Source organism: Acartia tonsa, chromosome 8, assembly GCF_053477335.1.
Source record: "Acartia tonsa isolate MP-2025a chromosome 8, ASM5347733v1, whole genome shotgun sequence".
NCBI classification, from domain to species: Eukaryota; Metazoa; Arthropoda; class Copepoda; order Calanoida; family Acartiidae; genus Acartia; species Acartia tonsa.
The window spans coordinates 25,728,600-25,754,746 of record NC_137267.1 but is presented as its reverse complement, the minus strand read 5'-3'; the positions used below and the strand labels follow the sequence as shown (position 1 = coordinate 25,754,746).

Here is a 26,147-nt window from a genome sequence, read left to right as displayed (position 1 = left end):
CGTGTGGCGACTGATTTACAAAATGATCGGCTTCCAAATATTTTCATTTAAGCAGCTGTTAAGCTTGTTGCTACATAAAACTGAAGCTGCAAATAAATGAAACACGAATTAGAATTAAGTAAAATATAACAAAGTAAAAGTTAAATAAGAGTCTTTATTGTAAATACAAACAATTACAAAATCACTAATTCTACAATAAATATTTATAAAATTTCTTTAAACAATTATTACAAATAATATTTTTATAAAAAAAACACTTATATATTGGATAGATGAAATACCAAAGAATAATTATTTTGTAGTTTTTTCCTAACTTGAGTTTACCCCCTTTTTTAAGAGGGGGGGGGGGGGAGAGATATACCTTCCTCTAAATTGATTGATATATCCCCCTATTTTATTTGAATTCTTCAAATATTCATATCTATTTATTAATTCAAATTAAATATATAAAAACACATTATTTAAAGCCCTTGATTTTATCAAATCAGGTTCACATTCAATGTCCTAAGTTGGGGTAACTATCAAAGTTTTTTAGGTTTTTCATAAAATAATTATGTTAAAAGGTTTGTTTTGTTAATTATGAAAGATTGCTATCTTGTTTCCGAAAAAAAGAGGATTAAAAGAGAATTTGTGCGACTTAAAAATCTACATAATAGTAGCATTCCGAGATATAGACGTCAATTGTTTCTATAAAATCGCAAAACATTTAATTTGAAAATATTGGTATAAAAATAGGATTATAAAGAAATATTCTGCGTTTAAGGAGAACTAATGTACTATTTATTTATCAAATTTTGAAATTTTTACTGGTTTTATGCCTTCAAATAAAAAATATCATAGTACATTATAGTTTTCTCTGCTATTGAACCTATACTTACAGAAAAAATACTTTTTTACCCTTATTTCAGGTTAGGTTTAAGAGAGCTTCAGATTATTAGTGCCCATAAAGGATAAAGCATTAAAAGGAAGAATCACTGTAGGGCTAGAAAAAAAACACATTTATCAAAGAATGAAAAAAAGGTAGTGTTTTTGTAGTCAACTTATTGAGATATATTTCTCTTTCCAAGATACAATAATCCAAACATGTATCTAATTGCTTAGTTATAAAATACAATAATCCAAGAATGTATCAAACTATATTTGTTGCTGTGAGGCACACACTCTTGTGTTCAAACCATTCAGGTACAACCCTATCTCATCTCCGCATATCTCATAGATCTCCTCCTATAATATATTAAATATTCAGGTACAACCCTATCTCATCTCCGCATATCTCATAGATCTCCTCCTATAATATATTAAATATTCAGGTACAACCCTATCTCATCTCCGCATATCTCATAGATCTCCTCCTATAATATATTAAATATTCAGGTACAACCTAATTTCATCTCCGCATATCTCATAGATCTCCTCCTATAATATATATTAAATATTCAGGTACAGCCCTATTTCATCTCCGCATATCTCATAGATCTCCTCCTATAATATATTAAATATTCAGGTACAACCCTATCTCATCTCCGCATATCTCATAGATCTCCTCCTATAATATATTAAATATTCAGGTACAACCCTATCTTATCTCCACATATCTCATAGATCTCCTCCTATAATATATTTAATATTCAGGTACAACCCTATCTTATCTCCACATATCTCATAGATCTCCTCCTATAATATATTAAATATTCAGGTACAACCCTATTTCATCTCCGCATATCTCATAGATCTCCTCCTATAATATATTAAATATTCAGGTACAACCCTATCTTATCTCCGCATATCTCATAGATCTCCTCCTATAATATATTAAATATTCAGGTACAACCCTATTTCATCTCCACATATCTCATAGATCTCCTCCTATAATATATTAAATATTCAGGTACAACCCTATCTTATCTCCACATATCTCATAGATCTCCTCCTATAATATATATTAAATATTCAGGTACAACCCTATCTCATCTCCGCATATCTCATAGATCTCCTCCTATAATATATTAAATATTCAGGTACAACCCTATCTTATCTCCGCATATCTTATAGATCTCCTCCTATAATATATTAAATATTCAGGTACAACCCTATTTCATCTCCACATATCTCATAAATCTCCTCCTATAATATATAAAATATTCAGGTAAAACCCTATCCCATCTCCACATATCTCATAGATCTCCTCCTATAATATATTAAATATTAAGGTACAACCCTATTTCATCTCCGCATATCTCATAGATCTCCTCCTATAATATATTAAATATAAAGCACTATCTAAAGTTATCTAAGATTTTAAATATTATTTCTTAATGTAGAAAAAAATATAAAAAAGAAAGAAAAATCTCTTTCTTCTTTTTCTAGAATGTATTTAATCAGAAAGTGTATTCTATTTAATTACATTAAATTGTTATGTGTCACACATAAAGGGTTCTAAGATTTAAGAGATAAATAATCCAAACAAAAAACTTTTTTCCGATATACTCATTTTGAATTACAACAGCATGCCTTAAATGTTATACATATATAGTAATCCGTGAATCAGGTATAAGACAATGAAAGAAAAAGGTCTTTTTCCAAAGTTTCACATGTTTTATTATGTCTTTTGTAAGTGGCAAATTTTGAAAAGAAACAAGAAAGCTTTTAATTAATGAAAATGGAATGGAACCCTTTCTAACAAAATAAAAACATTGTTTTTTATTGGCGGAATAGTTTGTGACAAATTGGTGCTTTTTTAATTCAAATGTCATATCCATATCCGTGGGTTGATAATCTAGTTTCGTACTTTACTTTTAATCTTTGTGTAGCTATTAATGTATTCTGGTAGTTAATCTCAAAGATCCAAGTTTATACTAAAAGATGTTTGAATTAGTTCCTATTGTTGCAAAAGAATGAAATATTGTTATGGATGCTTGGCCTATAACAGGCGACTCATTAACACACAAGGACATCAATAAAAAGGTCGTACAATCAAAGAGTTGGTTTTCTGTTGAACGTTAGAGAAACACTAATACAATTGTAAATTTAAAGTTAGGGACGAGGTAATTGTCCACATACACTAAGCTCAACACTTCTCAGAAAACTAAAAACTGATTTTTAATATAAAGCTCATCACTGTTTCCGGACCAAGGCATTCAACTTCCTCAATCTAAATCCTTAATTCTGTTCTTTAACTTAATTTCCCTATTTCTACTTTGTGTGATGTCATAGCAACTCTAGAATAATCTAATTACCTGCATTTTTTTATTTACAGTAACTGCTGAACAGGATTTTCTCCTAAAAGATATTAGAATGTATTAGATTAGATTAGATTTATTATTCTTGGGTGTACTGTACATACATAGAAAAGAAAACAACAATAATAAATGAATTAAATTAGTATTATATACATTTATATATACAGACAAATATTATTGATATGGTTAATTTATAAAACAAGGATGACAACATCCATTAATCCATTAGTAGCAAAGCAAAAAATTATGGATGGATATCCGGAAAAAATTAACTTTATAAAACTTTCATAAAAAAAAACATTAAACTAAAATATCACGAAACCTTGTAAGATTTATAATTTGAAGATCTAGGAATTGATCTAGCACCTTAGCAAATTAGCAAATCTTAATGAAACTTTGTGGGGATATGTAAATTGTGAACTTGTTTAATCCTTAAAAATATCAGCCACCTATCTCAAATAGAAGCAAACAAAATCATGAAAACCTAAAAATCTAGGAATCAAACTAGCACCCCAACCAATAAGAAAATCTCGATAAACTTAATAAAAGTATGCAGAATATGGAAGTATTGAATCCCTGAAAATTTCAGTCATCTGTGTTGAATATGAGTTGAGAAAATCATGAAAACTTTAAAATGTAGGAATCGATCTAGCACCCCAACCAACTGACAAATCTTAATGAAGAACACAAAAATATGAAGACTGTTAACATAATTAATTCCTGAAAATTTCAGCTCTCTATCTTTTATAGGAGCCGAGAAAATCACGATTCCCCCTTTCTGTCTCAGACGGACAGACAGACGGACAGACGGACGGACGGATGGATGGATGGATGGAAATTTCGAACTATAGAGTAGCTTCGCTACTAAAAATTTTCTTCTCAAATGGCAGTTTTCTAAAAAGTAGGAAGTATGCAGTAATGTGTATTTGTGGTATCCGCCTAGGGTAAATGGCAGACACCAGAGTTCGAATAAAGACTACGGCAGTGTGAACAGACGTGGACACCTTACTATAGAGAAGCTATGCTTCTCTAGCATTCACTAGACAAGAATCAACATCTATTTCAGTTGTCACTTTATTGAAGGGGTAAAGGATACTAAAGCTATATACAACAAACAATAACTACATGGATAGGAATAAATGATCATAACATAAAAGCATTATAATACATATACAATAGTCAGTTTGGGCAATCATGATTCCCCATCCCTGGAAAGGGTGGGGGGGATTAAGAATACAGTTAACCATAATATAAATACATATGGATTAGGAATAAAGATGGTTAAAGATAAATCATACAGTAAAACATAGATAATTGCAATGGTTAGGTAGATGGCTATCCCTGTCTGGGGCAGGCAGGCTAGCCCATGGAGCAGCACAATAGGTAGATAAGCATAGAGGGGTTGAGTGGTAGGTCTGGGTACTAAAGAGGGAAGGTTTGATGATTACTTGTGACAACAACAGTCTGTGTGGGGGCAGGTTTAGATCCTTTATCCTCAGGGTTGAGGTGGTGCTGATAACTTGGTGGTTGAAGGGGAAGGTTCCGGTGCTTAAGATGGGAGAGGGAGGGGTAACACCCCTCCCTCCATTTGCAGGACAACTGAGAGATAAAAGCAGTACCGTTATCTGACATCTTTTCAGGTGGCTTCATAATTGTAGAATAACAGGATTTAACTAGGTGCGTAGCATCACTATAATGTCTTGGTTTCTGCATGGTCCAGAGCTGCCGCATACCACAACTCTCCCCTCGGAAGGCTGGAGGGGTTGTCTGCACCGCCAGACTTCCGACAGTGGTTGCGGCCTTCAGTTTGTTGTCCTTGTGGAATGGGTCCGCCAGGATACCAGTTGCTGGACGGTGGTGGACTCCAGCCCTCCCCAGGTCTAACGGAATCGGCTATATCTGCTGGAGTAGCTGGTCCTGTTGGATCTTCTGGCCGTTGGATGTGTACCTCTGAGGCCACCCTGGCAACCTCCAGGGGTGGCACAGCACATGAGGGGGCTTGGACCAACAGCCGCCTGGTGTACACCTCTGCAGGTTTCTCCACTGGGCTGGTGGTCTCCATCGTGTTGGTCACCTTGCTGCTGGCAGGCTGGCTACTGGATGCAGGCGCAGTTTCTTCGCCCTCGGGGCTGGTCAGGTTCATTCGGCTTCCAGGGTCTCTGTCAACGCGGGCAGGTGGTGGTTGGCATACTGTAGGAGCGTTGCCTCCTTCAGGCTCATTCTGGACATTGGCAGGGTGGTGCATGGCAATCCGACCTGCGGGGTAGGGAAAGGTAACAGTCCACCCTTTATGCCGGAGGCTGTCTTGGATCTGCAAGGGTGGCTCCGCTCTAGTTGGCTGGGAGACAGGCCCATCCACGGACACTGCTGCTAGTGGACTGGAGGCACAAGGCTCCGGATTTCCTCCCCTAGCCTGAAGGGGTCCAGGCACATTGTCTCCATCTTGGGTAGACATAATTGTTGGGGATCCTCTACTTCTATGGTTAGGCTCGGCACTTGGCGCACCTAGTTGTGTTACTCCCCAGGCAGCGGTCAAAGCTTCTTCAGTTTGGCTGGTAATGGCTGATACCCTGGCTCCTGGGGCAGATGCAGGGGGCGCAGGCAAGTTTGGCCCAGCCCAAACTTCCTGGTACACCAGTGCAATACAATTACCCTGGCTTGGTTGAGGGAGGTAGACAGCTGGATGCAGTTGAAGGTGAGGGACAGCTGGACTCTCCCTGCTGGCTGGGGGCTCTGGCTGGCTGGGGGTGACGGGTGTCACCCCTTCCTCTGGGGCTGCGGGCTCATTCCGGGGTCCAGGTATCTCGGTGGCGGCGACGGTTGTCGCCCCAGGCACCAGTGTGGGGGCGCTGGATAGCACCCCCCAGTCTTCACAGGGGTCCAGGTCTCTCGGTGGCGGCGACGGTTGTCGCCCCAGGCACCAGCGTGGGGCGCTGGATAGCACCCCCCAGTCTTCACAGGTGGCGGCGACGGTTGTCGCCCCAGACATCAGCTTGGTGGTGCAGGGAAGCACCTCTCGTTCCTTCCAGGTGGCGACGCCGGTTGGCGTCCCATACATCGACTCAGACTCGCTGGCTAGCGCCTCTTGCCTCTCCCACTCGGCGGCCGCCAGGGCCTCCCCGTACACCGTCCCGGTGGCGCTGGGTAGCGCCCCTCGGCTCTTGCTGGGGGTGACAGGGGTTACGGACACCGGTCCCCTGTGGTTGCGGCTGAGGTCCAGGTAGCCGCGGCCCCAGCGGCGGCAGCTAGTTGGGGTGACGGCTGGGCATCTCCCTCCAGGTGGACCTGGGTGGCAGACTGGTTGCATGCAGGTTGTTGGGCGGCCTGGTGTTTCTTCGTTGCCCGGTCCCAACCGGTTCTGCACTTGGCGGCTGTGTGGCCGTTGAAGCGGCAGCGCCCCTTCGTCCAGCTGGGTCCCATCAGGCCGGCTTCCCCAGGGTGTATCAACCTGCCAGGTCTCTCCTCCTCCAGTTGGGGCACCAGCTGACAAACAGGGTCTCCCCTACTAGGGGTCAGGCGGTGCTGGGCTGCTTGTGGTGGCTCCTTGGTTACATTCAGCCTCCTCCCCATACACACAGGTTCCTTCCATCCAACAGCGGCTCTCCTCCCCTGGGTGGCGAGGCCAGCCTCGGCCTTAGCTTCTGCAGGTGCTTCTCCACATGAGGGATCCTGCCTCTGGGTATGCCAGGTGGTTGGTAGCAAAGGCTGTTGATGGTGCCAGTCGGAAAGGGGGCTATGATCTCTGGGGGGTACCTGTGGCCAGTGTGTGGACAGGTACCCACAGGTGGACCAGCAAGGCCCAGAAGATGCCATACTGATGGTAGCCTGAACTGTATTCCGGACTGTCAGCAGACTGTTGGTAGCCACCTGAGTTGGGCCAGAGTTGCCAGCTAGTATTGCGTCCCTGCCAGGCTCCGTCAGCGGCTGGTGGGGAGCCCCTGCGGTGGTTCTGGTTTTGGCAAGGGGTGGCCTTCTTATTGACTTTCCTAGTTGGAGCTCTGCATCCTGGTGGGCCTCCATCTTCAGCAGCATGGGGGAACTTGGCTGGGACATGTGCAGTGGTTCAACAGAGTAGCGGCATCTGGTCTTGGAATGTGGGGGAACAGCCTCACTGCTGCTGGTCAACCCTGCTCTCTCCGTGCTGGGTAAAGTCTTCCACTGCAGCAGGTCACCAGTCCCCATCCTTAGGCCGGTCCCCAGTCGTTCCATGCCTGGGGGCTCCCAGGGAGGCTTGGGTGGCGGCTCCCCCACCCCCAGGTACGCGTCGGGCATCTGGGTGAAGAGCCTATTCCCCTGGGACAGCTCCCCATCCTCCAGATTGGTGAGGCCAGTGCCAGGGAGGACCTTTCCACCCCAGAAACAGGTGGTACTGGCCCTAGGGCTGGGCCCCTTTGAAATCTCAGTTCTGGTAGTAGTGTCCATCTTGGGGCTGGCCACTAAGTCTCTGAAGCTTGTCACCTTCTCATTAGGCTCAGTTGCATCGTTCAACACCCCCAGGAGGACACCTACAGGTTCAGCAACCCCCAGTCCAGTATTGCTATTTCTCGTACGTTGAGCACCAACTGAACAGGAGCTGTGCAGCGGACATTCAGTCACCCTTCCAGACAAGGGCATCTCAGGGACCAGGGGTCTGTGACCTGGCATGTGTTTGATGTTCACTGTACTCGACACAGTAGGCCAAAGTAATAACAGAAGCAGTATCTTGTAGATATAGGAGCAGAGTAGAGTAGCCGCACCGCAAGGAGGTTCGAGCCGGCTCACCCCTAGTATAAATACTATAGCTGTGTAATTAGGGTGGTAGTCCACGTAGCCGTAGGCTTGGTCCTCCTGGCTCAAGAGTTTCTGTGGCTGGCGCGCCCCCATGATAAGTAGTAGGGGGTTGGTCTGTTGGTGCCAGCGTCTTGTTTAACTGTTGAGCCTGAGTTGTTCTCCTTTCCAGTATAGCTCTTGATTTCTGTGGCAACCAGCGGATCTTAGCTTAAAGGTAACAGGGAATATGTTAGGTATCACAGGTGTCTCTAGGAGCGTATCTGCTAGTGGATATATGGATAGGTAGGTTATCTATATATATACATGGCTACACGCCCATATAGATATATATACGTGTATAGGAATATCCCCAGAGCTAGATAGCTTTTCCTCCTTGCTTCAAAAAAATCACGCTTCCTCTGTATATAGTTCACAACTATGAAGGTCGATGGTCCAGGTACACACCACCACTGCCCAGTGTGGGGCAGCAAGTCAGGCTATGTCCACAGGGTGGGCGTACTTTCGTTCAGTTATCATATCAGTTTTCCAGTGTTGTTTGGTGAGGTTAGTATTCACTTACTTGTACCAATGATACAAAAAAAACAACCTTGTTTATCACTTGGGTATTTATATATACATATATTTGTTTCACTAACCATTCAGCTTTGAAGTAGGGTTGGCAGGCTAGGAAGATGTTGAGGGTCTGAGCGGGTTTAAGGAACTGGTTTAGTTTTCCTTATCACACTGTAGACAGGGAGGGAGGAGCTTGCAAGTTTTTCTCCTAAAAAAATATCTCTGATGTATGCTATAGAATGGCCCCTCTCCTGTGTGGGTGTGTGTGTGTGTGTGTGTGTGCGTGGAATCTCCTGTCCTTGTAACGCGCGTCCGCGCCGTCAAATCCGCGCACACGGGGAAAACGCGCTCTCACCCCTCAACTCGCTCTCTCATTGGTCCGCTTCGTCCGTTGGATTTATGATATTTTCCGCACTCTGTTGCGCTATCCGTGAATGGCGCTCTGTGTGTCCGATCGCTAGCCCCACACTACAGACGGACTTAGTCTAGTGTGGGTAGGAAGGGGGAAGCGCGTGAGGGGACTGGGGTAACTCCGTCCGTTCCCCCTGTGAGGGAGGGGGGTAACTGTGTGCTGGTGTAATAGGGCCTTTTCTTCTTAATCCTAGGTTTATCTATTATATCACCCTGATTGTATTTGCCTTCAATGGAGAGGGGCCCCTCCCCTGCCCTTGGAATAAGGGGTGTATTGTTGTTGTTGTGCTGTGGGCTTGAGATTGTTTTGATTGTATATCAGGGTCTTTATTATGTTACATCTAGCTTCTATTTCTGTCCTTATCACAATTGCATAACAGATTTGTTTACCAACTCTGTTCTATTTTTAGCTGTTATCACAATACACCATAATCCAAGCCTGTTCTATTCTTAGATTTATCACAACACAACAATTTGTTTGCCAAGCTTTGCTCATAAATCTATTGTTTGGCCATCACACTAGGGTGGTAATCCCTGAAAATGTGATATAATATCTGTTTTCTAGATGGGTGGCTGCGTTGTAGCCTCTCAGGATACTCGGGGTTGACGTAGTTTTTCTCTGTTCTGGTGCACTACACTCGTATGTTAGCTCGCAGCTTGCAGCTATGTGGCATGTTTCAGCCTATCGGCGGCAGGGAATGTCCCGTCCTGCTAGCGCCGCTTGCAGCTATGTGGCGTGTTTCAGCCTATCGGCGGCAGGGAATGTCCCGTCCTGCTAGCGCCGCTTATCCAAATCCAGCTGATGGCGGCAGGGAATGTCCCGTCCTGCTAGCGCCACTGGTTCGGATCCTGCTATCTCTTGCAGTAAAATTGGCCTATTTTCAGCCGTTTACACTTATTTGGCTTGTTTCAGCCGGTCCGCAGGCCTGTTTCAGCCCTTTTGGCGCTCAATTCTCCGTTAGATATCAGCGCTGCTCGCGGTTATTCATCAAATTTCGCTGTCTCGCTTCCACAACTGCCGGATGCAGAGTTAAACTTTGCTGTCCAGGGTGGGTAATTCAGGTTGCTTGCGTCAGTTTTGCCAGATTCACTGCTGGGAGTACCTTAGCCTCAGATGCGCGTCTGCTCTACACTTGTGGTTCGCCGTAATCTCACACAGCTGTCACCAAAGTTGTGGTATCCGCCTAGGGTAAATGGCAGACACCAGAGTTCGAATAAAGACTACGGCAGTGTGAACAGACGTGGACACCTTACTATAGAGAAGCTATGCTTCTCTAGCATTCACTAGACAAGAATCAACATCTATTTCAGTTGTCACTTTATTGAAGGGGTAAAGGATACTAAAGCTATATACAACAAACAATAACTACATGGATAGGAATAAATGATCATAACATAAAAGCATTATAATACATATACAATAGTCAGTTTGGGCAATCATGATTCCCCATCCCTGGAAAGGGTGGGGGGGATTAAGAATACAGTTAACCATAATATAAATACATATGGATTAGGAATAAAGATGGTTAAAGATAAATCATACAGTAAAACATAGATAATTGCAATGGTTAGGTAGATGGCTATCCCTGTCTGGGGCAGGCAGGCTAGCCCATGGAGCAGCACAATAGGTAGATAAGCATAGAGGGGTTGAGTGGTAGGTCTGGGTACTAAAGAGGGAAGGTTTGATGATTACTTGTGACAACAACAGTCTGTGTGGGGGCAGGTTTAGATCCTTTATCCTCAGGGTTGAGGTGGTGCTGATAACTTGGTGGTTGAAGGGGAAGGTTCCGGTGCTTAAGATGGGAGAGGGAGGGGTAACACCCCTCCCTCCATTTGCAGGACAACTGAGAGATAAAAGCAGTACCGTTATCTGACATCTTTTCAGGTGGCTTCATAATTGTAGAATAACAGGATTTAACTAGGTGCGTAGCATCACTATAATGTCTTGGTTTCTGCATGGTCCAGAGCTGCCGCATACCACATATTCACACATTGTTTTCGTACAGGCCATATAAGTAAGACAAAAATAGAAAAAAAAAGATAATAAGCAATCGATAAAATCATATTGGAGAGGAAAGAATGAAAATAGGAAGGATTGATATATAACAGCAAGGATTACAACATTCATAAGTAGCAAAGCACAAATAGTCATGGATTAAAATACGAACAAGGAGATATAAAGAGCATGTGTTAAAATCAATAATATTGGGTGAAAAATCACGAAACCTTTCTCTCATATTTGTTTTCATATTTTTTTATGTTGACTGATAGACTGATGGTCAAAGTAAATTACATACTGGATGCTAACAACAACGAGTACTAATTTTGATGGAGTACCTAAAAAATGTATTTACCTCGAATAAATTTCTTGAATAACTTTAGGTGGTTCTGCTGTCAAAAGATTACTAAAAATATTAACATTATTTTAAAGTAATGTAAAGACTTTACAAAACTAGCTGGAAAATTAAAAGTTGTCCGACTTAAAAATAATAGCAAATGCCCTCTCCAAGATATCTGGATTGATTGATCCTCCACTGAAAATAGCCTTAAACCTGTTCAAATGATGAACCCAAGTTTTACCAATATTAAGAGACCATTGAACTGCTTGTTTTATTAGGCTAAGTTAGTTAACACACTCTCACGCACGCATACATCCAACTACTTTAGTTAGTACAGGGTGGGAGAGGACATTAGATTGTATATTACACTGTTAATCAATGTTTCATAAACAAGTGCTCTTATTTGTTGGCCTAATAACTTTTGATACTTTCATTAAATCTTAATTAGTTGTTTCAGTGTCCAAACTTTTCAACCCAAAAATTTTATTTACAGAAGAGGTATGCCTTTCATCATGAGATACGTACATCATTTTATCGTCTATTGTTGTATCCTTTTAGATCCCTGAATTTATGATAAATATTATACATAGATTATTAAAACTCATTTTTACCTGTCTTCTCCAGCTGGTTTCTTTTTCATCCTTTGTATGAAAATGAGGGAATGTTTCACTACCGACCATTTAGATCTGAATAATAACAATTATGAGAACATCCATAAAAGCGAAGCTCAACAAATCAGGTTTTCAGAATAACAAATGAAAATTTTATGATAGAAACACTAATTTTCTGGTAATGATATTAAGTTGCTACGTTATCTAATATGTAGGTATCAAAATATAAAGTTTAAAACTTTTTTTGTGGGTAGCCTGTTTGATTGTGTTTTTTAGGAAAGCATTATTCAATAGAGCGAAACCGTTTAGAGTGTCTGGTTCAATAACAATTATATTTTGCTGCATTTTAATTAGCTATAGTTTTAAGATATTAGCTTCGTAACTATTAGACCTTATCGTCCTTGTATGGTTACTATGAACTTACTTTTGTTTCTTTGGTTTCTTGTCCTGTTTGACAATATTAACCACTTCAGTGACAGGTGACTCAATAGTAGCTTCTCTATCATCTTTCTGTGCCTCTCCTGGCAAAAGATATTTATACATCATGAGCAAGTAGCTATTTTTACTGCATTTAGCCAAATAATTAATGACTAATATATTAATATCTTCATGGTGTTTAGCATTAAAGATTTGACTAATGATCTATAATTTTTATATTTTTTACATGAGTTCCTATCGGCTGCGTTCCTAGGAGATCTTTATTTAAAGGCACAGGTAAGAGCAGAAAAATGGCCTAAAACAATTCCAGACTTAAATCTTTATATGAAATACCCTTAAATTACTATTTTTATGTAATGTTACAGGACCAATGTGAAGCTTTCCTAAATTTAGAACTCTTAATGTTTTAGCTTATATCAACATGGTTTATCCCATGTGCCACCCCACAAGACAACCAACCCTTAATTCTTTGCACATGCTAGTTTTACAAGTTGTTAAATATCTTTATTTGAAATGTTTAAAATGATTCAATATGAATTAGAATTAAAATGCTAAAATACTATATTTTGAACAAATATATTGTATAATTATCTTTTACCTGAGTAACTCCGGGTATCTCCAGAACAAGTTTTCAGTGTCCGATCATCCAGGCTGCAACGGCTGACTTGATTCAACATTTCTGAACAGATTAATGATTTTAATATTGGTTTTCAAGAAAGCTTTAGAAATGTATATAGGTGGTTTTAAGCTATTTTCCTGTCCTCTAACCTGCCCATCCCTAGAGATTAGGGGGAAAGCATCTAGTATCCTAGGTTATCTACAGCGGCAGCTATGGCCAGTCGATCGATCTTTTTTAATAATTACGACCGAAAACGCATTATGGCATATGTATATATTAATTTCCATACGCCAATTGGTTCAACAAGTTGCCTAGATTCTATTATTTTTTTTCTGTTTTCAATGGTTAGAAAAGTCTTAAGCTTTTATGATATCCTGCTTTTATGATAAGAAGGAGGGGGGGGGGGGGGCATACGAAATAAAATATGAATTCCAATTTTAAAATTATAAAATAAAATTGAATAGAATTTTTGGGACAGTATTTTCATTAGAAAATAGTCGATTTGACAAAATATAACTAAAATTTGGAAATATTATTTTCAATGGACAATGTTGCCCTCGTTTTTTTAATTGTTTCTAATAATATGTGATTAAAAATTCTTCGAATTTTTTTTACAGAAAAATAGAGCGTATCCATTTTTTTGTATAAATATATAAGAAACAATAACAATTGTTTCCATAAGTATCAACACTAAAATTAGATTACAACATCAAGATTTTAAATGTAATTGATATCAAATGCAGACGATTTTAGACAAATATAATTTTTTTAAGGGGCAGTCTGTAAGTCTGTAAGTCTGCTAGTCGGTAAAAAGTGATTGGTAACAGACAGCTGTAGTTTTGGTTACAGATTGTCTAAAATTGGAGGAGGTTTTGAAAAAAAATGCGGATATTCCTATAACTTTTGTTGTTTTCTTTACTTTGTTATTAATGAAGAAAATATCAAATTAATGTTATTCGATATTTAGTAAACAAAAATTAGTTTCATCAATAATTTGTACTTTACACATAATTTTTATAAATAATAAAAATGAAAATCTGTGCTTTCCCCAAAGGTGCATATCGAGCACTAAACTCCCCCAGCCCTTATTTTTGGTAACAATTTAGATTATGGAGAGGTAGTTTTTATAACTATGCCCAACCCCTAACCCTGGAAACCTATACCTCCGGTGCCCTAACCGTGCGGGTCTAACAAATACCAAATATGTTAACCTGATCTAAAGTAATAAATAAACAATTATTTTTGATACATTTTAAAATAAAGGGGGAGGATTTCTGTGCTCGTCTATGAACTTTGAGGGAAACCTTGAAAAAAAACTGCATGATAATCATTAGCAGTAAAGATGAGGACAAATGAGATTTCTTTGGTCTTTGGACTTAATAAAAACTTAAAATTGAAAATACTTACTAACAGATGATCTAACTTTGATGAGAAATCTGAGCATAATTCTCAACAAATACCATTTAGAATGTCGCCTTCTATTAAAACATTCATAATGTTTTTTAACATAATTAACAAAAGTATGAACTATTGCAGTATTGTAATATCTATAAAGTAGATACACTAAATATGACTGATGTTTTACTTAGTCAAAATAAATAATGGTAGCTGTCTATAGCACGATAGCAAAATGGGGACGGATGTCACTGCTTTTTGTCTACCTATTCTATTGAAGTAATACCCTTTACTCAATATCTTTTCTAGGGGGTTTCTTTCCCCCTTCCCTTTTTCTTTCCCTCTACTATTGCGTCAATAGAATAGGTAGGTCAAAAGCGGTGACATCTATCCCCATTTTCCTAGGGCACTAAACACAGCTACGAAATAATGTAATGAGTTTGAGTTGAGTATGACTTTTTAATGTTTGTTTGACTTTTACAACGTATTTGATAATTTGTAAATTATGAATTTTCCTAAAGTTGAAAAGTGCGAAACAGCTTCTTCTCCGAGGTCCTTCATTCTAAAAACAATTACAAGGTGTAACGAATCACAATGATTCTAAAAATTAAACGAGTTTTATTGCGAAAAATTCCCCCTAAATAATCAAAAATATCCATTGAACCTAACATTCTTAAAATAATTAAAAAGTGAAAAAATATAGAACCACTTATTTTTACATACAATTACTATAATACAACAAACCCCTTTAAAAACGAATCTGCAATCTTCAAGTTTGAAATAGAAATTTAAAAAGGATTTTATCCCAAAGAAACAACACAAACATTCACGACCCCATCTCTCTCCCCTCATCTTTAATTTCCAATTTTTACGAAAAAAAAGGTGTTTTTAGCCCACTAATTTTTATGTTTTTAACTTTTTAAATGAAGTATATTAATGGAGCAACCTTATCAACAATTTTCAGATGATTATTATCCTTCATTATTTTCTTCTTTACAAATTTCCATCTTCTAAAGTTTTCAGGTTCTGGTTCCAGTTCAGGCATTTCTAAAATATATCCTCATATAAAAGAAATATGATGCCTGTCTGTCAATCTGTTCTTCTGTCTCTTTGTGTGTCTTTCTGTCTGTAGCTAACAAAACAATGGACTGATACGGTTCTTTTTTACAGTGGAGCTTTTATTATGTCCTGGAAAGGTTTGTAACTATACGAAGGGAAGGTACCTCCACCCTCCCAAGAGATATCACCCATGGATAAAAATACCCCCCCCCAAAAAAAAAATATTTTTTCTTCTAAAAACTTAAATGGCAAGTAGCGGGTCGACATAATGTGTAAAAAATCTGTCTTTTAATACAACTATACTGAATATATTTAAATTATCATTTGAAAATGTTACTTGTGACTTTTAATTTTTACCTGAAATTGTGATTTGATGTACAGGACTGTTGGGCGTGTCCACCATCCCGTCTGTCTTTATGTTGTTCACTGACCATTTTAACATTGGGTCTGATAATATACGTATGATCACAAATTCATCTAATTCAGTTATTTCATTTTTCTAAAATTAGCGTCTAAACATCCGTCCTTGCATCACGGTTAGCTCTTTTCGTCAATTTAGGCATGTTAGAATTGTCTTATCGATTTCAAACTTTGCATGATTATTCCTGTAACAGTTAAGCACAATTTAGATAACGAAGCAACTCTATAATCGTTACCAGAAAGTCCTGTTCGTCTGATTTTTTGAACCGTTAATTCTAGGACAACAAGGTAAATATTTTAAGCGAAACATCTCTATGTCCAAGTCACTGGATTAATGCTCTTGTTTATGGAAAACTTGTAGTAACTTTTATATTGACAACCTAATTTGTTCTTTTTACTTTTTAAAAATATCTTATTTTACACACATCAAAACATGGAAAGATAAATATAAATATTTTACAGATCATTTCTCATATTTGCAGAAAAAAAAACTTTTTATTTTAGAAAAAAGAGTATTTATTACATATATTGTAATTACATAATACATAACACAAAATATTTTTTTTTTAATTTTATAGATATTGTATTTAAGCAATCAAAAATGTGTACAAAAAAATACTTTATTTTGTTAAAAATGTGGTAAAAAAGGGTTACCAAAATAATAATATATTTAAATATATTTTATTATAAACATATAAATAGAAATTGTTCGATTATCTATTAGAGGTAAAAACGTTACATAAAGAAAATTTATTTTAATATAAAAATGTTTTTTCCTTCTAAAATATTTAGATCTTTTTTGTATGATTAGTATCATACAATACTAAGTAAAAATATGGTGTTTTTTTTTCAAATGATCCAAATTGACTAGAAAAAAAGTTCATTTTGATTTTTATAACTTTGATTTTGATAAATAAGTTTTCCTAATTATATTATATTTAAATTGTAAGTTATTCAAAAATCACTAGAACATTTAAATAAGTTTCTTTTCAACCAATGAGTTGGCTATTAATCAATCAATGATTTATCAGATACTAGCGGATTCGCCCCTAGCCTCTAGGGGCTTTGCCCCAAGAGGTCTAATCAAACCAATTTTTCGTATTTTAGATTTAAAAGAAGAATTTTTTTAAAAATTTGGGGGGAGGTAGACATTTTTTTTTGAGGGGGGGGGGGGGCTAGTCGACCCCACTATTTAAATTTTAGTTTAAAAAGAATTTTTTTTTTGGGGGGGGGGGGGTATTTTTCCTTTTTTGGGGGGTTGGGGGTGTCCCACCCCCCCAAAGAAAATAGTTATAAACCTTCCCGGGACCTATTAGAAGCTACCCTGTAAAGGAGAACCCGATCGGTTTAGATAATTTATAGATAATTAGCGAGGTAAAGAAATGATAATATTAGTTATAGAGATGCTATGCTTATTACATAATTGCTAATTGTCCTAGGAATCACCATATCCATAAGTCATTTTGATATGTACATAAATCAAATATTAAAAATTATATATTACCATATTTTAAAATTTGGTGTCAAAAAGCCAAACTAAAAACATGTTTAAAATGGACGGCAAGAATTCTAGCTATAACGTAAGAACTAAACATAAATGTAGAATTCCCCGCTTTTAAAAACTGAAAAATAGATATATCGATTTAGCTTGAGAAATGTAGCAACCTGTTGGTTGCGAGAAACTGATGGGAAAATAATCTTCTTCTCCTTTTCTTCTCACAAACCTGAAATATAAATCTTCGGTTTTATCTCTACAATTTTTCTCCGCCACCACCCCCTCCCCTCTCTCTCTCTTTATCTCTCTCTCTCCCTCTCTCTCTCTCTCTCTCTCTCTCTCTCTCTCTCTCTCTCTCTCTCTCTCTATCTCTCTTTCTCTCTCTCTCTCTCTCTCTCTCTCTCTCTCTCTCTCTCTCTCTTCCTGTCCTCTCTATTCTCATCTACTGTTTTTTTCTTTTTATATCCTCTAAATTTACACATGTAAGATTTTATAGTTACTGTAAATATTACTACCTATAGGGGGGGTGGGGGGGATTTTAAACTTAGTTTTCAAAATGAATAGTGAAAAAGAATTGAGTAGATGGTGGTAACCTCCGCCCCCCCCCCCCCCCCCACAAAAAGTTACAAATCTTCCCGGGACCTATGAGAGGCTACGCTGTAAAGGAGAACGAGATCCTTCGGTACACACCTACTTTTATGTTAGGATCATGAAATAATAGGATCCAAATAGTTTTCAATTATCCAAAATATACGTTTCATTTTCAAAATCCTGAATCTGATAATTGTTCTACCGAAGTATTTTCAATACCAGAAAAAAATATCCACGTTAAACAGCTGCTCTATACCTAAGTATATCCTCACACATGTGATTGTTACATCTGTTCTGCCATTTGTATGTCTAGCAAAGCTATTTACAAAAAAAAACTCTTCCTTTTTTTGAATGTATAACATTGAAGAAAAAAACAATTTTGATAAAATTTAAATTCTCTACATTAACGCCCATTATAAAAATTAGGGATTTGAAGGGATAAGACAATGAATGATAAATTGATATGAGTACTCAATGATGATAAATATAATTATCCCTTCTGTACATAAATTTATTGGTTGAAAATTTTGGACATTAATAGTTTTGAACCAACCTATCAAATTAAATATTGGTAACCTAAATTTTTAAGCCAACAAATAAGATTATGTTATAAAACTTTGTGTACCGTTGTAGTTCACGATCCAAAGTCCCCTCCTACCGAGAAAAAAAAGAAATATTTTTTTGTCTGCTTTTTATGGACATATTAGTCCTTGTCTTATATCTATCTAATTAGATTCCATAAAATAGATTAACAAAATATATAAAACACAAAGATAATGGAAAGAAACGACGTAGCGGGTCTTGTCGTATTTTCACTGTAGCTTTCCTCCTATTTCTAGCCCTGCAGGGCAATTATTAACATATACCTAAACTAAAATAACCTATTAGAAGCTATTGTGAAAATACAAAGAAACCCTCTACTTTGTTTTCTTTCCATGATCCAATAAAATAAGAGTGATGTAATTAAGGAGAGGATTACTTGAAGGTGACCAGAGCTTAGTTTTTGATCAGTCTGCAAGTTTAGTATTTGCATAATGTTGCAAGTCAGTCATTGGCTACTCTAGTTGCAAGATTTTCATTTATTATACCAATAGGCCTTCAATTTTTGAATTTTCATCTTATCCCTTTAATAACAAACTTAACTGCAACCATTATGAGGGGGTTATTACCCTCCCTATTTTTTTTAAGGTGTAAATTAAACCACTCAACAGGCTTTGTTTTTAGGTCCTGTTTTACTTTTTAAAAATTTCAGGAAAAATTTATAGTTATGTAAAATTGTCCTTTAACTTTCACACACAGAAAATGAGATAGAAAAAAACGGAAGGGGGTTAAAACTTAAAAGTTCAAAGTATACTATCATGCTTGAATTGAATATCAATATTGAATATTCTACATAGGGTAATTACAATTGTATGAAAATATTGCATAATCGAAATAGACAGTTGTAAAAATGATTTTTAAAAATGTAATGATTTAGTTACCATTTTATTTGCTGACAGCTGCTTCGTTTTAGCCTCTAGGGGCTTTTTAACTCATTGTGGAAGGATAGGGGGTTTACCTTTGGTAATATGTAACAGTTTTTCTTTTGTTTTGGATGGAGCGGTTTTTTCTCTAGACTATATTCATCGGAGAGTGGACGTACACTTCTCTCAACCAGCTAACCGTTTACGAGACATTAATTAACATATAACAGATAGAATAATCATACAAAATTATATATAAAATTTTATTGTCATTTTTTTAATCAACATTAATAATTCATAAATTTTCATACAAACATGATTTATCTGCAATACCCAGTTAAAAACTTATATTCTTAAAAATTAAAATTTGTGAAAATAATGTATTTAAATTCTATATAATGTATCATAAAATTTTCATTTGAAGTCAAACAAGCACAAGTTACCCCCTCCTCCTTATTTTTTGAATAATTGCAAATTTAGGTCAGGTTAGGTTTTGTAATGGGTACTATTAAGCCCCACAATAGAAATAAGCCTCCACAAGTGTTAGGTATAGGGAGAAAAGAATACCCCCCCCCCCCCAACCCTTATTTTCAATTCATGTGAGGCACTTTGTGAAAAATTATATTTTGAAGTATATAATACTCATTGAACATTGGTAAAAAATGATAGAAACAACTAGAAACACACAGACAGTCAACTACTTTACTATGCTTTATTCACAATCATATGATTAAATATTATCAATAGAGAATAAAATTATTTAACAATTATTGTTATAAATGATTTCGTCTTTTTTTATTATTCTTGTTTGTTCACATCCACAACAATCTTACAAGCTTGGCCTGTTTCAATAGTTTTATATTAACATCATTTTTATTGTTTTCTGTACATTCAATTTTATAACAAGGATAACAACATCCATAAAAGAAAAGCTTTAAAATTAAAAGAAGGACAAACAAAATATAACTAGGGTAGATTTTCAGAATTATTTAACAAAACATTAATTTTAAAGTCTAAACGAAATTGTACATACAGTACAGGTCATACTTTCATTTCAAGGATTTGATTATAGAACGCCTCGCTGATGATATAGAACGGACGGACGGACCCTAATTATAAAGAAGCTGCTTTAAAAACCTGCTCACCAAATAATTCGATTATGTTCGAAAGAATTTACATTTTTAAACCAACGAAAAGAGCTAACTTTCCCCAACAGACGGACTCACCTTAATCATAAAGAGCTTCGCTTTTGAAATATGTTTCATTTGTTTTTAAAAGGAAATAATGATATTCCTGAGAGAAGAGTATCGAAAGCATCCTGAAAAATCATGCAAAATTTACATTAAAAGGCAATATAGTAAAGATATATTTCTTGTGTAATAAAATTCATACTATAGATTGGAAGAATAAAAATTAAAAGTATAGCTTTTTGATCTAACAAACAAAAGATCCCTAAAACAGCTAGGCCATTAAGTTGTGTTTTTTATTTACTATTTATGACTATGGATGGTTTTAAGCTATATTCTTGCTCTTTCAAATCAAAACCGATTTATAGAGAAGTCACTAGTAAATTTTTGTTTGTTTAGTCCTTTTGGTCAGGTTAGGTTATATTGGGTAACCTACAGAAATTAGCCCCGCAGGAATTAACCCCCCCCCCCCCCCCCGACAGTTGTCTGACATGGTGATACTCCCCCCATATTTTTTTCCAATTTAAATTTAAATTAAGACTGGTGGGTGTCTATGATTGATAGGCACATTAAGGGAAAGTAGTTAATAATACCTTACCTGCCATTGTTGGAATGGAAACTCATGAGATACAACCAGAGTTGGGTCGACCTAGAAAATAAATCAAGAAGAAGACGTTAAAAGGAATTTGCCTGCCTGTAGAATAAGATTTATAGATTGGAAGAGAAGCTTTGCATTGGTTCGTTGTCTGGATCGTATATGAATAAAATTAAAACTTTTTAATGAAATTATTTTTGAAGTAATTAAATTAATATATTGACTAACTACGGCTTGCTAACTGTTGGCAGACAAATACACAGCCACGGCTGCCGAGCCCAGCTTTCATCAGACAATAAAGTTATATTTATTTATGAAACGCTTGCAGTTTGTAGCTATGGAAATTGCAAATTTTTATGGTTTCCCATGTATACATATTTATATTAATGATAATTTCCCATCTATTGACCAGTTGATCACTATAACCCACCCCCTCTATTACAAACAATTTTGACGGCACAGACTATCTACAATTCTAAATGTCCGTCTGTCAGCTCCGCTAATAATAATGATAAATGTAAGGAATTTAGTGTAAAGATGCCTATAAAAAATTATCATCTACTTAATCAAAATGTATTGTCTTGTGGAAAAGATTTATAGATTATTTGGGGGAAATGTTATTATCTCGGCTTCTAGAAAAGATATATGTCTGAACTTTTAAAAAGATTCCCATGGCTGAAAGATTACTACTAGATAAATCACTTTGTCCGTCCGTCCAATTTGGGGAACTATATCTTTGCATGTCTCAACCCTGCGGGGCTCTTATTACCCTTCTTAACTTGACTTAAATTGTTATATATAAGATTATGTGTGAGGGTGCTACTGTGACTTCCACTGTTAATTTGCGGGAAATTGTCATATTATTTAAATATATTACTGTTAAAAGTTAAATAATTGTGTTTTATTTTATTTTCCTGATTTAAAGAATACATAAATTTAAATAGAGATCTTATAGAAAATCTTATAAGCTAGTTTACATTGGGTAATGAATAGCCCCGCAGGGTTATGTTAATGCAGGATAAGGCAACCACAAGTGTTAGGTATAGGAAAAAAAACAGCCTCCGGTATTTTTAAGTCTATCTCTCCAGGGAGCTTGCCATAAATTTGTTACGAGCTTGGCAAGTTGAATTTTTCCGGTATAACCTAGAAGAAACCGAATATTATCCCCTGGATTAGACCCTGTTTAAAAGATCATGTATCGTATCGTGCTATAGACAATTTTCCGTTAATAAATTAAAATGAAAAACAATGTGGGCCAGTTATGTTGGACCAAGACTTCGGCCCCTCGGGGCCATTAAACTGGAATTACTATTATAATTTTGTATTTAACGATCTGAGGAAAGCTGTCTGTAATACGATTCGATGAATAATTATTATTATTTGAAAGTTAACTCTACGCGATTTTTTAGTTGGCTCTTATAAATTATTTATCTGTTCATTTTCGAAATTAGTTGAATGAATAAGGCTCAATGGCTATTGGCTATTTATGTGTTCATTACAATCGCAAACCAATTTACAGGGGAGTATTATATTGGTCCTGACTCATGGTGTGGTAGGGAACAGGGAAAATATTTAGCAACGCCCTTTTCATGATTAAAAATATATAAAAAAAAAAGCTGGAGGATCTACCCCCTAATCCTTTACTGGGTGAATGGTGTAGAATATAAAGATTAGAAAGTAAACGGGAGGGGAAACTTTCAATTAAGTTTGAGTTTATTTTAGGAAACCTGTTTGTTATCAGTCTTTTTCTCATTAGTCTAATTTAGTTGGTGGCCACCTTCATATTTTTCAGAGGCCACTTTATCTATTAACAAAAGTGGACGAAACATTTGGCCACTGGTACCCAAAATTGTATAACCATGTAATCTCATTCGTTGGGTAAAACTTTGGGTACTCTTATTAAATTTTTTTAGGTTTATTCCAAACTGACAGTGTCCAAACATTTCAACTAATAATTATAATCTACAGAATATGTAATTTTGTTGATAATTGATGTTTTTAGGATGGGACATCGCATGATTATTTAAAACTTATTTATTCGATAGGCCAATTAAAAATCATTCCTCCCATATAATCTCACTAAACACTAAAAAAAAATGTGGGTGGGGACTTGTTAGGACTCGGAACGAAGGGACTCATTCTTTAGAAACAAAGGCAAATTATAGTCGAAAAATAATAATTTATTTAAAATGTTTTTAATTTATTTAATACATGAAATTGACCTCTGTAGTATTACCATACAAAGAAATAAGAAGTGTTTCTTTATTTAAGCAAATTGAATTTGTAATGTTATGCTTGGGCTTCAAGTAAAAAATAGAAACACTTTTTAAACCCTTGAAATAAGAGGAGTGTTGGGGTTCTCTATTATCACACGTTATTTTAAAGTTTTATGCATACATGGAATTAAAACTTCAATTAATCTAGTTCAGAATTTACGCTAATATGCTGGGTTAATGATGGATACATTTTTATTTTTGTAGGCAATAATTATTATTTTATTTAGCAATATTTTCAAAAATAATTTAGTGTGAATGTATGGACACTGGAGAAACGATCATCAGTTTTATTCAGTAGAAGTAAACCTTTGCCTAGGAGTGAACGTGCTAATTAATTCAGCTGTTTCTAATTTTGTGTACTGTAAAGCATGTACGGGGAAAGCTTACAATGTAAAATTATATTATGTATGTTAAACATGTTTGTGTATGTAAACTTTTAGTTTTAATATATTACTTAAGCTCGATTTCTTGAACAAACAGCTTGGTACATAGGGTTTACTAGGGGGAAATTTCTTATGTGTTACCTATGTGGACTTAGGGAAAGTGATTCCCTATGACGCACTTACAGAAAGTGTCTCATGAATAATACTTATGTTAGCTGTGCGTATTTTTCACATATGTAATTAGCTGAGGGAAGTAAGCTGTCATAAGTATTTAAAAGCAACGTTGCCACATTTTTAATTATTATGTTGTCCAATTTTTTTAACAGTTTGATTTACACAAAGCCCATTTTGAAGATCTTATTAAATGTCTTCTTCTCTAAATTCCGGAAATAGAGTCATAAAATGATGATAGTAAACATAACTATTATTTTTAAGTATTAATATAATTTTATAGAAACATTAATTTAATCAATATAATAACTTTTCTTAATTATTTAGGTAATACAAATATGTCCTTAAATTTTTTTCTCTTATTAACAAATTAAGTTTACAAAGAGTGTAGATAAATTAAGAAAATACAAAGAGTAAATCTTTATACAAAAGTAACAGGATGTTTATCTGTATGTTCGTCTGTACCAAAGGATAATTTAACAAAATCTTTTTTGCAGGGACAGTGTTTGTCTCTGTAATATTTATCTTTTAGAGAAACTGCAGCTGCTGAAATCGCTGCCACTGGCAAAAATTTTTTTTTAACCATTTCTTGCCATATCAGACAATATTGTATCATTTGAGACCATGTTATTTTTTTCCAAAAATTTTCCACTGCGAGAGCACTTAGTAATTTTTTGTAGAATTTTTAATAATAAATTCTAATGTTAGGCTTTTATTTTTATAGTTTGTTAATGGTCTACATAAAAAAAGCAGTTACATCCCCCTTGAAGAAATTAATTAAAACCGTGGTTGGATTAGAATTAATTTAAGTGTTTTATTTTCTATATTTTCTTCCATATAGAACAATTTTTATCATTGTTTATTTTAGTTTTCTGGAGCTTTTTTATTTGTGTTTAAATTCTAATCTACTAAAGTACCTTGAAAAACATATCTACTTAATTCTACCCTCCCGAAATTATTGTTATTATGCTCAAATGCCCCGTAAAAATCGATTATTTACTCATGTATTTGACAGCTAAGCTTAGGTAAAACAGCTTATTCACATAAGGAATAGCCTGTTCCCCATGTAACATAAGGATTGAATTCACATATGTAAATGACGTCCACTTAGGGAATTTACTTCGGGAATTCACTTCGGTTTTACATCGGGATTGTTCATGATACACTTTTTCTATGAGTTCACTCAGTGAAAGCTGTCATAGGGAAAATCAAATTCTTCAAGAAATCGAGCTTTAATCTATTTAACACTTATAATACGGGCGATGTGCAATTAAACTATATGTGCAAAATTAATGAAAAGTTAGTAAAAATTTGCTAAAATTTACAGCCATATATGTGCCATTTAATGTTATCAATTTGTTATTAGCCAAGCTACCCTAAAATTAACTGTTTATAGAAGTTTTTGGCTCGTTTGTCAGTCCGTGACGATAAGAAGGAAGTGTGATTTTCTAAGCTGATAATTAAGATAGGCAGCTAATTTGTTTAGTGAACATACCCGTTACCAACTTTCTTGATTCGTCTGCAGTCTTTCGGTCATGCTTCAAAAATATTATATGGATATTTAAAGGATATTCTAATTTGTATTTCATATTTTTTTTCTATTTTCTTACATGTGCTTTGCTAGTTCTGGATGTTGAAATCCTTGGTAAATTTTAATTAATTTCTAATGCGTTTATAGCAGATTTTCTGTATTATGTTAATTTCTATTTAAGTTTATCATCATTGTTTGTGAGTCAATGGATTTTATTAATGAATTTTCTCTTTCTCAGGAATTTTATTGATTTTTATTAAAAATATTGAAAAAAGAATTGTGTATAAACGTTCTATGTTACTAGTTAACATTATCTCAAGAATCTTTTGTTTTATGAATTTTACTTTAAACGAAAATTAAAATTAAATCTCATGAAAAATTGTTGATTTTAGGTTGGGTTATTCTGAGGATATTAAAGTGTTAGGTTTATAACAATTTTTTAAAAGTTATAACGGATAGAAAGGGGGTTCTAGCGTCTAATTGCCGGTTTGAGGGATCATACTCAAATTTTGAAACGAGTATTTTCATTGTAAAATTATGATAATCATAAACTTTAAAGATTGATTTTAAATTCTTTTGAATTCATAATTTTTTTTGTCATA

General features: G+C 35.9%; 2 protein-coding genes across 2 annotated transcripts in view; both read right to left on the bottom strand.

The window, feature by feature from the left end:
- Window positions 1-610: 610 nt before the first annotated feature.
- On the bottom strand, window positions 611-15,905 carry LOC145326379 (uncharacterized). Its single transcript, XM_080169701.1, has 10 exons — window positions 15,791-15,905; window positions 15,321-15,421; window positions 14,893-14,936; window positions 14,387-14,460; window positions 12,959-13,039; window positions 12,347-12,443; window positions 11,923-11,997; window positions 11,327-11,377; window positions 3,237-3,279; window positions 611-1,224 (listed from the first exon to the last, which is right to left on the bottom strand). The coding sequence occupies exons 1-10, from the start codon at window positions 15,873-15,875 to the stop codon at window positions 1,135-1,137; spliced, it is 741 nt and encodes a 246-aa protein (XP_080025827.1). The 5' UTR covers window positions 15,876-15,905; the 3' UTR covers window positions 611-1,134.
- A 4,758-nt stretch (window positions 15,906-20,663) lies between these two features.
- LOC145326534 (L-threonine 3-dehydrogenase-like) overlaps window positions 20,664-26,147 on the bottom strand; it is a 35,751-nt gene continuing 30,267 nt past the window's right edge. The window contains exons 13-14 of the mRNA XM_080169904.1: window positions 21,188-21,238; window positions 20,664-20,720 (exon numbers count right to left, since the gene is read on the bottom strand). Of these exons, the coding sequence (XP_080026030.1) occupies window positions 20,664-20,720; window positions 21,188-21,238 (108 nt within the window). The remainder of the gene's footprint in view (window positions 20,721-21,187; window positions 21,239-26,147) is intronic.

Coding starts and splice junctions, on each gene's coding strand:
- LOC145326379 (XM_080169701.1), bottom strand. CDS start 15,875: ATGTTAAAATGGTCAGTGAACAACATAAAGACAGACGGGATGGTGGAC. Junction 14,937..15,320: donor ATCTGAAAATTGTTGATAAG/GTTGCTCCATTA, acceptor AATTGTTTTTAG/AATGAAGGACCTCGGAGAAG. Junction 14,461..14,892: donor TGTTTCGCACTTTTCAACTT/TAGGAAAATTCA, acceptor TGAATGTTTTAA/TAGAAGGCGACATTCTAAAT.